This window comes from Acanthopagrus latus, chromosome 22 (genome assembly GCF_904848185.1).
Source record: "Acanthopagrus latus isolate v.2019 chromosome 22, fAcaLat1.1, whole genome shotgun sequence".
In the NCBI taxonomy this organism is placed as follows: Eukaryota; Metazoa; Chordata; class Actinopteri; order Spariformes; family Sparidae; genus Acanthopagrus; species Acanthopagrus latus.
In genome coordinates, this window is record NC_051060.1 from 20,716,393 (window position 1) to 20,730,752 (window position 14,360).

Genomic DNA, 14,360 nt, shown 5'->3' on the forward strand with positions numbered 1-14,360 from the left:
CTTTTTCTCAGAAAAGATCTGCCTTGGCATGCAGTTGCATCACTGGATGCCAAACGCGGCACGAGCCACCGAGTGGAGCGCGTCGGTTCACTCCCAACAAGTCTCCTGCTTTCAACGCGAGTATTCCGAGAATGTAATTATTTCTCATCATGTAGTATTATTTTAATAAAGCACCTCTCTCGCACCGCAGATCTTGACGTCGTACAGCACTTTCATCTGTTCGCCATCTTCAAAGCGCAGCACATAATGAATAAGAGTTTTTAGGGCTTTGGTGTTGATAAATCAATCATTCTGCCATGTTCTTACTTCAGAGCCAGTTCTGTTTCCTCGTCAGGCTGTAGTTACTTATTCATAGTTGGCATCAAAGCCCGAGTTTTAAAAGCACAAACAAATCCGCACTTGAGTTGTTAGTCTGCTTAGGCGCAATTTGGGTATATTGAGAAAAAATGTGTCCACCATGTGTACACATCAATGCACACTGTTGACTCTGGTGCGCTCGCCAAACACACAGACCTTTGCCCGTATTTTCCTCAGCTTGAGAATTTACTTTATTAACACAATCCGACCCCGCTTTTGTTGTTTGCTCAGTGCGAGCGTCGGTATGCCCCCGCCCCTCTTTCTCTTGGCCTGTCTCATGGTGTGTAAGCACAAGCCAATCCCTCTGAGATGCTTTTTCTCGCCTGCATTTCCAGGTCCCAGCGTGAGCCGCCCGCCTTTGGTGGTGAGCCATGTGCAAAGCCGCGTTTAGTAACTTGATCAAGGGACCGAGGTACAGTCCTCTGAAGCAAAGAGCATTAGAGGCGTGAAGGAACGACTCTGGCAAGTCAACAGCTTTGATATGTAAAAACCTGCATCTGTTGGCTGGCAGAGGCAACGCCGGGAGGAGAGGTAGAGGGAATGGAAGACGTCTGCCTTTAGAGTCGTTACTCTAATAGAATTGCAAACGCCAAATCCCAAGCTGTGACACCCTAATGTTCTTAGTCAAACTGACTTGGCATGATCCAGGGGCTTGAGAGAGGGAGTGAAGAAAGAGAGAGAAATAGAAGGAAGAAGGAGGTATAGAGTGGTCTCCTGTCCTAGATACCACTGTCTGTCAAAGTGAGAGTTATCCAGCTCTACTTGAGCCCAGATGCACAGGAATCTTTCATCCAGGCTTCCCTTCTGTTCCTCCGCACATCGTCCGTGACACCTGCCTGATGCAACCGCGCCGCCGTCCCCGTGAGCGAGCGACTCGCTATCTGACGTACATCAAAAAGACACACCAGGATAAAGAGCTACCGTCTGGGCCAAAGTAATGGGAAGAATTACACGATTATTGTTTTTAATTAATTTTCCTCTCTGCATCAAGAAGGTCTGCAATGCTGGCCCCCGAGGCCCACTCTAATGTGAATCATATTAGAGCGCTTCACATTAGCCTAACGCCAGCAAATTAATCTTTCGCATTACAGCGGGGCTCACACACCGCATTTGGGGATGAAATTTTAATAACCTTTTTTTTTTTTTTTTTTTTTCTCATGGAACAATATTGAATTGATCAGCCGTATCAAAGCCACGGCAGAAAAAGGTCAGCGAGTGTGTAGGTTGTAAACATAAGCCTGCACACAGCTCAGACAGAATAATTCATAACTTGGTCAATGACTGAGCTAAACCTTTTGTCGGATCACCGGGCCACTCCTTGCGCTGACGAGTCTCCATTGATTATCATTAATTGTATGTTTAAGTTCATAAATTATCTTCAAGTTTTAATAACAGTATGGTAATGCAGATGGTGCTCAAGTTCATTGTTTGATTGCAGCGGCTGCAGCGCGAGGGAAGGAGGGCGCGCTGATGCGGAGCAGCGATTCCCTACATTATTCAACACAGGGACTCATTATAAATCAGTTGAATCAGGGTTATCATTTCATATTCTGTATATATCTGTTTGACTTCCTAATGAATGTTAGTTCTTCTATCAAGACTTGATATTGGAGCATGTTATGCTACAAAGGTTATTTCTCCCACAAGAATGCTTTTGCTTCCATCCTAAAACAAGGCTCCGGTTTTTTTTTTGGTTTTTTTTTTCCTTTTATACTCCCACGTGCAGCTGCTTCAAGGCTGTTGTGTGAAAAAAACGTGACAGATTTCTGAATGGAGCACTCGCCTGTCACACGGTAATCCAACACGTGTCAGCAGACAATAAATGGTCCAGCAGTGGTGGGAAGTACCAAAGTATAGCAATCAGGTATAATATTGAGGTAGTTATAAGGATTTCCATTGAATGCTTTGTTATGATTGTCCTCTGGTAATTTTAGAGGGAAATATTAAGCTTTGAGCTCCACATATACATGATATTGAACAGAATTCACTGTATAACATTATATCAGCCATCCTCATCTTGTTTGGCTTGTTTGAGTTGCTAGCAGATCCATTGGAAGGTGAATTACCTTTTTAAACTTCTTAAATGATCTTATTCAGTTAAGTGTATGAGGTCAAAAGAGGTGAATCGTCAGATATTTCGAGTCAGAGCAAACATCGAAGTCCAGAATCTTTATAGAATTGTGTATCAGAATTTTTTTCACTTTCACTCCATCATCTCATGACCGTGACATTCACCTTGTGACACATCTAAGAGGGTTCAACTCCTACGGTGAGCAACAGTAAACTGCCATAACATTTTGGCACAATATTATTCAAAATGTAAATACTCAACAGTAGCCTGGGTTTTTAAAAAATGTATTTTCTATATTCGTGGCAGAGAAAGCTACAAAGAAAATTCAGCATAACATCTGTTTCTACAGCACATTATATTTACACCTATGTGTGATAATTAGCTAATCTTTTTTGATATATACTCAATTTAAAGTCCAAAGACAACATGTTTAATGTTTTACCTCATCAACTTATTGGATTTCTGTAAATATGTGCTCATTCTGAATGACAGTATTTCATTTAAGGTGGGACAGGAGCAACAAAAGACTGGAAAGTCACTCAGGTGAGAGTATCATGGTTGTGTCATAAAGGGGCATTCTTCACGATCAAGGACAGGGCATGGTTTACCACTTTGAAAAAGAAACATGTGGGCAAATGGTCCAACAGTTTTGCAAGAAATGCCGGGATTTCACCATCTACAGTCCATCATCATTAGAGAATCCAGATAAATCTGCGCACTGACCGAAAAACCAACATGAAATGCCTGTGACCCTCGATCTCTCGCAGACGGCTCCGCATTAAAAATCGGTAATATAATCAACAGTCTGCCGGTTTTTCTGGTAACGAGCTTATCTCACACAGCCTGACGCTAAGGGAAAAAATGTCTCGTGCTTTGACGAGTCCATATTTCAGATTGTTTCTGGAAACAAAGGACATCACGTCCTTGGAGCTAAAGAGGAAAAGGACCAACCAGATTGTTACCAGCAGATAGTTCAAACGCCAGCATCTGTGGTAGTATAGAGGTGTGTTAGTGCCCATGGCAGTGGTTACTTGCACATCTGTGAGAGTGTGAAGGCACCATTACTGCTGAAGGGTACAACATATGCTGCCATCCAGACGACGATTTGTTTTTTTTTTTCAGGGACATCCCTGCTTGTTACAGCGAAGCCATGCCAAGCCACTTTCTGCAAGTGTCACAGCAAGGCCTCCTTGTAAAAGGGTGCGAGTACTGCAGAGACTGACTTTCCTGAGGTCCAGTTCTGTCTTTCATCAAACTTTATGAAAACAGAGGCCACAAACCATTGAGCACCTGAAGTCATATATCAAGCAAGCAACTGAAAAGAATTCCATTTTCAAAACTTTCCCAAACACTTACTGAGTGTAAAGAAAAGCTGATGTAACAGAGTGGTAAACATGTCCCCGTCGCACCTTTGTTGAAATGCATTTCAGGCATTGAAGACAACTGTGTTTATCAGTTTGAACATATATATGTATATATATATATATATATGTATATATATAGTTAAAACAACATACATTTTTTTTTCTGTTCTGAATTAAGTTGAATATAAGTAAAAAAGGATTGAATTCTTTCACTCAGCTTCCTCGACACATTTTAAAACCGAGGTTGTCTTATTGAATTTCTCTACTTTAACTGAAGCAAAAAGGTCTGAGGTTCTCCTGCCTCCTCCGCCATCCACTGAGCCATGAGGGAAAACATGCTGTCGCCTTAAGGATGAAAAAATGATGAAGGAGAAACTAAAGGGACATCCAACCATATAGGAGGAATGGAATCACATATACACACTTCATGTGTAAATGCACAGCCCGTACAGTTCAGTCTGCTCTGGCGGGCTGGCCCACAGGAGTTACATGTCCTTCTCCTGATGCATTCACCCGAAGCACGTGGAGGAGAAATGAAACCCGCTCTGATTCAAGCTGAAGTTTATTCTAAACCAGTCAAGCAAGTTGCTCGGAATTGCAGGTGCACACATGCGCACAAATTCGCTTCGGCTTTTCCACACACTCGAAAAGACACGTGTATTTCCCCGATGTATGCCCGTGTCTTTGTTCTGTCCGCCCCCCCCCTGTGGATTGGCGGCCTGTATGGACCGGTGGGAAGAGGCCTGTTTGCTCCTAAATGTTGTTTTTCACCACATTACTGTCAAGGTATCCACCGGTGACTGATGATGGATTACATCTCCGCCGGTGTTCAGGGTTTTCCCTCAGCCTGTGACTTACAGCAACGCCGAGCCCTCTTCGCCCTCGCTGCTACGCTAACCATGGAGAGCACTGCTCAGGGAATATCACACAAGACCTTTTAGCTCCTTTCTCCTCATGTTCTGTGGGCAGCTGTTTCACAGGAGATGCACGGGGGCAGATGAGGCATGTGCCCTTGTTTAAAGGATGTTTTGGTTACATAAGAGATTTTTTTTTTTTATTCTTTTTTCATTTGCTGCAGACCCAAACGCTGTCTTCATTTGTCTTTCTGTGTCAATGGAAATGCACTTACTGCAATTTGGTCTAGTGCCACTCAGGGAGGCTGTGGAGCCGGGATGTGATTCACCGCCACACACAAAACCTACAATTTGAATGTGATAAGTAGAGATTCAGACCCTTCTTTCAGAGTCACAGATAAGGCATCGGGTTTGGGAAAAAAGCCCAGGCAAGGCTCATTTGAAGGATAGAACTGATTGCTCATTTCGAGGAGATGAAAGCCACTTTGCTCTCCACCTTGCGAGCAGCACCAGGTGAAGGAGGCACACTATGTGCTTCCTCCTTTTCAGGCCAAACTTCTTGAGAGATTTGTGTTTACCTTACACGTGTAACGATTTATTATTTCTCACATTTCAGCCCGTCGTTATCTTGACCAAATGGTGGGCCATAAATCACAGTAGCTGTTGCATGAAATTCGTGGTTTTCGTGTGCGATGTGTGATAATGAGCACTGAGGGCAAGGAGGTAAAAATCCCACTTTGGATTGTTATACGCTGCTGCATTCTTTGGCATACGGTATGATGTTTACAGCCCCGAATTCCCAGCTCGCCTCTGTGGCCTGGAGGACCTGCCCCGCTCTACAGGCCTGGCTGAGGTTAATTCAATTATGTGCAACGGAAAAACAAGCTAGAGTTCAGTTCTCCGAAAAACACGGCAAAATATTCTGCAAAACAGGCGAATATTTATTAGATTCCATGAAGAGATTTAGCTTATAAGCATCTTTTATAAAAAATAAATAAATAAATAAATAAAAAAATTGGCTGATTTAGGTTCTAGATAATGGCGTTAATAGTGTTATCAAATTATATGCTGTAAATTTTGATAAACCGCTCATTTAATTGCATATCCTATCGAGTTTGGAAGGCTCTGTAATTAGATTATATTACAGTGTGTGAATAATGTAGAAGATTATGTTGCAGATTACAGTTTCAATCAGGTAATCAGTGATCTGTAACATATTACATTTTAAAAAGTAACATCCCCCGCCCGGCCATAGCTACCCGCCTCTCCTTTACTCTGTCAGGAATTATGCAAATTCCTGGCAATTAAGAGGCTCTGTGTCATTCTGTCTCCTCTCCGACGTATTCGCTGTTGTTTTTCAAGCCCCACCAGTGACTTTCATCAAGCATCTGTATGAGCATGTCAGGACCATAGATGCTTAAGATGTGGAAATTATTCATAAACATTTCAGCGCTTTGACGCGGACGCATTTGCACACATTCTGTCCTACACACACCTCTCCTGATCGCATCCATACTCAAAAATGGCTGACATATAAAAACGTGTTGCAGAGGGAGGGTCCGGCTCGCGCCCAGGTCACATGCAGCCCCTCACTTCACTCCGAGGACGACTTGGCTAAATAATTCACCGGCAGGTTGTCTGTGTGGGAGGAGGTGAAGCCTGTCAGATACTCAAATAAGTTATTAATTTTCCATTTTGAAAGCTTGAGGTGCACTTCATCATCCTGTTACCAATTTTCCACCAAGCGTGACTGATTTCGTTCAGAACATTGTTCTAGTTTCTCTGCAAAATTGATCTTCTCTCTCCCCACTATTGTTTTCACTCGTCATTTTTCAGTCATTGCTGCGGCGTATTGACTCTGCGGGGCTGATTGTTTTCAGCTTATTTACAATATGCTTAAATCTGACCCTTTTTTCTCCCTGCTCAGCTCCCATTCATGTCACAATATGAAGCTTTTCCTCTAAAATGTTTCTCTTCCTTTTCAGTGTGTGTGCATGTTTTGAATATGGGTTGGTTGTCCTTCCAAAAGCTGCTATTTTCTTTCGGGTCTTGGGTTTGCTTTTGTATATTGCTCACAGCCGTTTCTCTTTTGTTTTTCAATTTTTCAAAACTCGTCCTTGTCTGTATTTTTAAATATAATTATTTATTCATCTCATATATTACTCTTTTAGACTCAGAATTCTAACTATCTTTTCTGTATTCCAGATATTCTTTCTCTTTAAGTGTCTCTATAGGTCAGAGATAACCTAGTCTGACCTAGACGGCCCTCGCCTGAAAAGCGTCTGCCTCATAGAGGTGTTGACGCATCCTTCTCCCACTCACTCTCTCGTTTTCTCTTCTTTGCCCTCTTTATCCGAAACCTTCATATTCCCACCACACTTTCATCCTTGACACACTTTGCCTGTTCCCTGTTTCCCAAATGTCAGCTGAACTCATCTGAGCCCATCTGTCTCCCACTCAGACCCTCCGACGGTGGAGCCGGTTTACATGGAGATGCGTCAGGGCCTGGGGAGGCCTGTGGTGATGACCTGCAGGGTGCTGCGAGCCCACCCCTCCCGCGTGCTGCGATTCGAGTGGCTTCTATCAAACCGGCTACTCCATGCCGGAGCCTTTGATGCCCAGAGAGATGAGACGGAGTACACCATACGCAGCCTGAACCGAGACGGCTGGGGGGAGTACACCTGCAATGTCATTAATGAGGCCGGGGCAGGCAAATGCACCTTCCAGGTTACAGGTAAAGAGGGCTCACTATTAAAGTCTTTCTCATGTAATTATCGTGTTCCCCGGCCCCCTTTGCTACGTTTACCTTCTATTCTTGTACATCACGTGCACTTTTTCTGATCTTGATATTGTTTTTCACTGGGATGAAAGCAGCTTCTTCTGATTTCAAGACATAACGCAGCCCTGTTTGGCTTGGACAGACAAGACAGATTGGGTTTACGCTTCATTGTTTGTATTTTCAGTCTTTTTCATTTTTAATGTTAAAAAGAAAAAGCTTTTAGGGTGATGACTAACTGATGTTGTTTGGTGAAAGTCACACTGTCTCGGATAATGAGTTTGGAAGAGGTTGCTGGACTGTAAACATCCTCGAATCTGATAGATCTAAGAGCGGAACAGAGCGGCTGACTTTTAGCCTCAACTCAGGAAGAAGCACCTGGGCAGCTTCTATGCAACAGATGTGCTATTTTGAGCTTTATTAAATGTAATAGTTTGTCACACTTTATATGTATTAATCACTTTCCTGTCGGCCTTGACTACTTCAGGTAGTAAGCCCGCGTAGTCTGCCAAACATGCTAACTCATGCAGCTCACGTTAAGGCAGACAAACACACAGTTTCTTCAGCCTCCTTCTTCTTCTTTTTTTTTTTTTTTTGTTTTTGTTTTGGGAAGGCTGAAAAGAAGACACCCTCCAAACTCCCTCAGATGCAAAGAATATCTCTCAGGCCTCATTCGCAGGAGGACAGGTTTAGTCTAAATAAGGCCCTTGCGCTCGAGCCCCGTGTGTGCCACTTAACGTAGAGAAATCAAAAGTTTTAAAGACCTGCCACGCCTCGTTGCAGACAGCTACTTAACTGTGGACCGCTGCCATTCAACTTTTTAAGGAAACCTATCGTACACATACCCTATTTCATTATCCTGCACACACTGGTGGTGTTGAAGCTGTGTTTTTTTTTTGTTTTTTTTTTTGGCAGCCATTTCATCACTTCTGCATGTCTACAACATCTTCTTCAATATGCACTCCAGTTTGTAATTAGAGTCTTCGCTGAGGATTTTTTTTTTTTCATTGGACAGCTAAAATTACCTCCTCACACATTTAACCATCTCTGTCACTGTCTTGCAGGCAATGGATGATGGATAATTAATTTAAAAGAAGAGTGAAAGGGAAAAAAAACTGGCAGATCCTCTAAATGGGGACAGTCAATCACGGTGGCTTTTTCTCCGTCTCCTGTAGTAAACCTGTTCTTTCAGATAATACACACTTGGCCCCTCGCCGCTTTATTTTAGAGATTGCCTTTTTTTTTTTTTTTTTTTTTCTTTTTGGTTTTCATCAAGAGCTGCAAGTGTCCATCTCCTAGTTGGTTGTTATGACAGGACCGAATTAGTTTTGCCGCGCTGAGTGACCGCAGGAACTCAGGCCAAGGTTTCAATCTCCCAGACCTCCCATTAGAGACGGGAGCTGCAGGGTCACAGGAGGAGCATTTGTCACTTTGATCCTCTGCCACTTAGGTTGCTCTCCTCTTTGATACTGCCTGTTTCTCTCCATCTATTGCCGTCCTCCAAGCCTTCCCTTTCTGCACTTGATTTTTCTATCTCCCTACCTCCCTTGCTCCTTCACTCTCGCTTTGGCCATGTTTGCTTGCCCCTCGTTCTTCATCTTTCTCATTTAAAATGCCTCTCTACCGCCCTCCTTCTCTCCAGTTTGCCTGGAGAAAGAGGTGGACAACACCCACCCCCCCCGAATGTGTTTGTGTTATAAATCAGTCCTCCCTGGTGAAGCAGGTAGAGCACAGAGACAGAAGCACATAGTTCCCTCCAGCCATTTGTTTTTCTCAACAGGGCTGGGGTTTGCCTGCCTATTGCTCCATCTACCCACCTCCACTCCCCTTCGTTCCCTTTCATCCTCCATCCCTCCTTCCCTCTCTCTCTCTCTCTCTCTCTCTCTCTCTCCCGCCATCGCTCTGTTCCTCCCGCCCAGTGCTCCAGATTCCCACCATCTGGACTCAGTGGTTGCCAAAGGTATGGAGGCTCTTTTAGTAACCCCCTGAGTGCAAGAGCATGGTGCAGAAAATCCACTTTGGTTCCTCCCATCATCCGTGAAATCTGGCATGCCCCGTTCCCTTAACTCCAGCTCATATTCTTTAAGATTTCTGTTATTCTACACTGAAACTCAATAACCACAACACGAGGTCAACGCTCTTCTGTATTTTGGCTGAAATAAATAATCTACTGGAGAGGAAGTTGATATCAGCTCTTCTCTATGACTTGCACTTCAAGATGGAGCTAATGAAATATTTGTTCTGGCTTTTGCAGTAAGGTAGTATCGAGGTTTGAAGACAGGTGGACCCCTGATATTCCTCACCACTCGCTCCCTGACCTCCTCCTTAGCTGTGCTGATGTGTAACAACCATATCAGTCTGGACTGCTGGCGTGAAGCCATTTAACCCACTTGTCCAGTCAAAATACCATGCAAAACATACATGCTGCCATGCCGACAGACACATGCAAACTCACCAAAGTCGGGCACGAGGCCATTCTGTGGCTTATATAAACGCTGTCGCCTCAAAAAGTGCATTGTGCCAGAGCAGCGTGTGTGTGCATGTGCATGGATGCCCATGTGCCAAGCCATTGGGACATCTGTGGAAACTGTGAGTCGGCTGTAATGGCCAAGTTGGCCATTAAATTGTGCCAGGGGAGAGACCCCTCGGAGGGATGTAATGTGTACCACTGAGTCTTGGCTCAGACTCCCTGTCATGGGGAACATGGGTTTTTTCAACAATGCTGAAATCTTGCTCCTCTGAAGGGTTGTGAGAGTTAGACTGAAGGAAAAAAATATTTTGACCGTCTTTGTGCTGCTTTTTTTGTTCCTTTGATTTCATTCCAGTCTGATGCAGCCGTCGATTCAGGCACAAGTCTGCATTCACTGTAGTTCCTGTCCTGAGGTTGTCAGTCTGTGCTGATGAGGCAGTGATAGGGTGAGACACCGGTCACAGAACACCAGCAGTGGGTGATACTGAGGTGTGAATACTTTGTTACTGTACTGACAGAGATTCTTCAAGTATCTGTACTTTACTATGACTATTTATTTTTTTGACAACTTTCTACTTTTTACTTTTTCTCCCCACACTCAGACACAAATATCTTTACTTTTACGCCTCATATTTTCATAACAGGCTCATTTCTTTAGTTTTAATGCGTTGTAGATTATTTAAGAGACTTCATCCAAAATGTTAGTACTTGAAGTTTTAGGGATCAGAGATGAGAGATTAATTTGGTGCGTTTATGAACAGCTCTAACAAATTCTACTGCTTCTACCTTTAAGTTAAATCTTAAAACTAAATGAAGCTCTCAAATCAGCTTTGCAAAGAAATGGCCAGTAGAAATGTGCTCCAGAGGGATGCATTATATCCAAATTACTGATGATTTTTTATCAAAAAAACCTAACTGTGATATAACTTAAAACCTAAGACATTGTCACAATATCAATATCAGGGTTTATAGTCAAAATGTTGTGATATTTGATTCCGGCACCCAGTCCCAGCGTTAATCAAGTGCTTTTGAGGAGATTTCACATCATTGAGATTTATACACTGTATCGCAATATACCCTGAAAATATCAGTATTATTTTAAGACCATCTCACACAGCCCTAAAACCAAGGTTACTTTTAAACCCTCCTCGACGGATTTTATTGAGTAAACTGAACTTCACGTGTAAAATCAGTCGATTACCACTTTGAGACTTCTAATTTGTGTAATCACTGCCAAAATGAGATTTCTAATAAAGTGAATTAAAGTAATTCCCCACTTCTCCCGTCCTCTTTTCTCGTCAGTGACTCGTCCTCCAGACAAAGCATCCTGCAGTGTTTTGCCCGAATTCTGAAAAATTCACAGAGAAAAGGGGAAAACAATGTTCCTCATTCCTCCCACGTTTTAATTCCTCCGTTTGGCAGCCGGTCATGAATTAGAGGAAGAAAATTCTCAGGGACAGCGTTCACATATTCATCATCTGCGGGTTTTGCGAGTTTGCTCACAAAATGAATTCACATTCGACATAATGATGAGCTTGTATGGTCCCAGTTTCCCTTTTTTCTTAGCCATTGTTCCTAATGATGCAGCAATCACACTGTGGAATACGGCGCCAAAAGTTGGCTGTGATGAGCTATCTGCATATGTTTCAGGAGGAAAAAACGTCATTTGTCTTCGTGGGACACACACACAGACACACACACACTTCCGCTATCTCACATCTATTTTGATATACTATTATTTAATCCATCATCTGTTTCCAGTAACATTTCTGTCGTCTTGATTTGTTTTTTGTATGTTTGTTTGGCTCTTTGAGGTGTGTTTTAAATAGGCCTCCCGGGGCGTTTTTTTTTTTTTTTTTAAGCAAGAGTAGCACAAGCTGATGTGTGTGTTATTTTCGTCTTCATCATTTTTCGTATCTTCAAGTAAAAAGCAAGAAACTAAATTGATTTTACCTTTCAGACAGGCACACTCTTCTCTCGCAGGGGTTTAAAGCCTTATCAGTCTTGGTTTGCCGTGAACAGACGCGGCTTTTACTAACTCGGCTATCTTCCTTTATTGTGCCAAGTTCACTTTGGTTGAACTTCCCCGCCGCTGTAAATGGCAGATGATGTTGAATACTTTCCGCAGCTCAAAGAGACACGCTGACATTGACGGATCCTGTATGTAGTACTGACTGACGTTGCGTGGTCAGAGTGAAAAGGCAGCATATGAATAATGTTATCTGTGATCAGGCTGGAAGTCTGTCAGGCCTGAAGGACAGACACAATCTGTTCTGCTGTTTTGTTTTTTCTCTGTTTTTCTTTCTGGCGCATGTTCCAGTGTTCTGCGTCTTTTACATCAATACAATATCATAAGATTAGTCACTCTGGAGCAGCCTCACTATTGTGCTGGCCAAGAAGGATAAACATCAGGAGTCACAGCCGGTCAGGACAAACAAAATTCAATCCCACTTAATATGATCAACGATTAGAAATCTATCTGGGGTTACTTTTGTTTGTTTTTTCCTCAAGTGAATTAGACGAGGAGGCTGGAAGAATTAGCTGAATAGAATGGGTGGAAGTGACTCATTACAAGTTCACTGCCGTTGCCCTTAAAGAAAAAGAAATCCAGAGAGATTTCATTGTATGTCTCAGGAGGACACAACCAGGCAATTACCACGAGTCTTCTAATGTCTGCTCCCTGCAGTCAGTTAGCGACTACTGCGGCGTTGTTGGGTTAGTCTCAGCCAGCTGCGCGTCCATATGTAAATCATGACTTCTACCACTGAAGCCTACGTCACACATGGGCCCAGCACCATATAGCGAGGCTCGCCATATGTTGGAACAAAGTGTTTTCCTGAAGAAGGAAACATGTTCACAAACCCTTAAAAAAATGAGTTGGGAAGTCTGCAAACAAGGTCAGCTTCTTGCCTGAAGGGGTTTCACGGAGCTGTTATTAGTCATTGCATTGGTTCTGCTGTTATAAACAGGATTTCAAAATAATCAATTAAGCCCTCTGTACTTTATGTTTGATGTCTCCCACCCAGGGTCTGTTTCAGGGAGTCTAAGTGGGTTAGGTAATGCACTCCAACACACGTAATGTCTTATTTTGCAATGAGCGCCATTTTGCTTCACTACGCTACGTTAAGTGTTCGAAAAAACAAGAGTATGTGTCTGTGCTTCGTCTGTAGATGTGGTCTGAGAAACGCCTTTGCTAGATGAGCGTAGCGTTTTTACAATGGTACTTGTATGAAAAGCTTCCTTTCAGCGTGTTGCTCGAGTAGAATCAGTGAGGGAATCTTGTGAAAACATACAACGTGAGGCAGTTTAATTATCCCTTCCTGCCTTTTGCTCTGCAGCAAATTACAGCCTCTTGCCTCACTGTACAGGATGAACTGCGTGAACGAAGCCGACAGTATGTGCCAGGCTGGCTTACGTAACATTTACTGTACAGTGTCCTGTAAGCACAGCTGGCTCCATATAGAGAAGAGCTGCCAAGTGAGGTGCAGACAGTATTTGTCCCATCTCGGCGAGCCACAGAGGCAGTTTGCGTGACGGCATCTTCGGTTATGCAACAGAAAGGTTCCACTTTCCTTCAACATGTCAACCTCGTGATGTGAATTTCTTACCCCAAACATGAAAACATTTCAAAATGAATTGCATCGTTTAATTATTAACGGTGTTTTCTTGCTCTGGCTTGTTGTTTTTCTCTCTGAATGATTGTATCTGGCTGATGAACGAGCGTTCCTTTCCATCAGATTACAATATTGTATTTTAAATAGCTTCATCCATGTAAAGGCCGAGTGATCCGCAGTCGGCTGCCCAGAGCATCATTAAGCTGATTTATTTTCCAAAAAGCAGAATAAATGCCCTCCGTGTTGACTCTGACTTATTTTCATGGGCGATTATGAGAATTGATCAAACCAGTCAGAGGCTGAAAGAAACCACTGATTGTGTTGTTTTCTTCCTCCAAATGCACCTCAGTTAGTTTGAGTGATGACATCTGAGATGCACGTCTTACAGCTTAACTTCTACAGTGCAGTCAAAGAAATCGTGAAATTCGCCCGTGTGTTATGAGTCATGATTTCTCCTGTAGATTCAGCGATGTTTGCTCCATATCACTGTATGGATTTCATCCCAAGACAATGTATACTCTTGGCATCTCACATCACTTACAGCTAATGTGCCATGATTACACAGCTGAGAGAGCACTCAGTCAGATTCCCCGAGCACTGATTGGCTTCTGCTAACCTCATATGAATTGTCTTTAAAGGATTAGGCCGGATTTATTCTATATTTGTCTTATTGTCAACAAATCCCATTGAAAGACCAAAACCAACAATGTGTTGTCTGTATCTCAGTACTTTAATGACTTAGTTACCACATCTGTGGCACTCAGCCACAAGCTCATTCATTATGTGGATGACTATACTTATTTTAGTATTCAATATGCAACTTATATTTTACATTTGCCGGATTTACGAGATAG

At 42.9% G+C, this 14,360-nt stretch overlaps 1 protein-coding gene across 13 annotated transcripts in view; it reads left to right on the top strand.

Moving 5' to 3' along the window:
• The window catches only part of LOC119012389 (MAM domain-containing glycosylphosphatidylinositol anchor protein 2-like), a 254,941-nt gene that overhangs the window by 199,831 nt on the left and 40,750 nt on the right, over positions 1-14,360 (top strand). For all 13 annotated transcript variants that reach the window (XM_037086148.1, XM_037086150.1, XM_037086151.1 and 10 more), the window contains one exon: positions 7,108-7,380. In XM_037086148.1, coding sequence (XP_036942043.1) covers positions 7,108-7,380 — 273 coding nt within the window. The remainder of the gene's footprint in view (positions 1-7,107; positions 7,381-14,360) is intronic.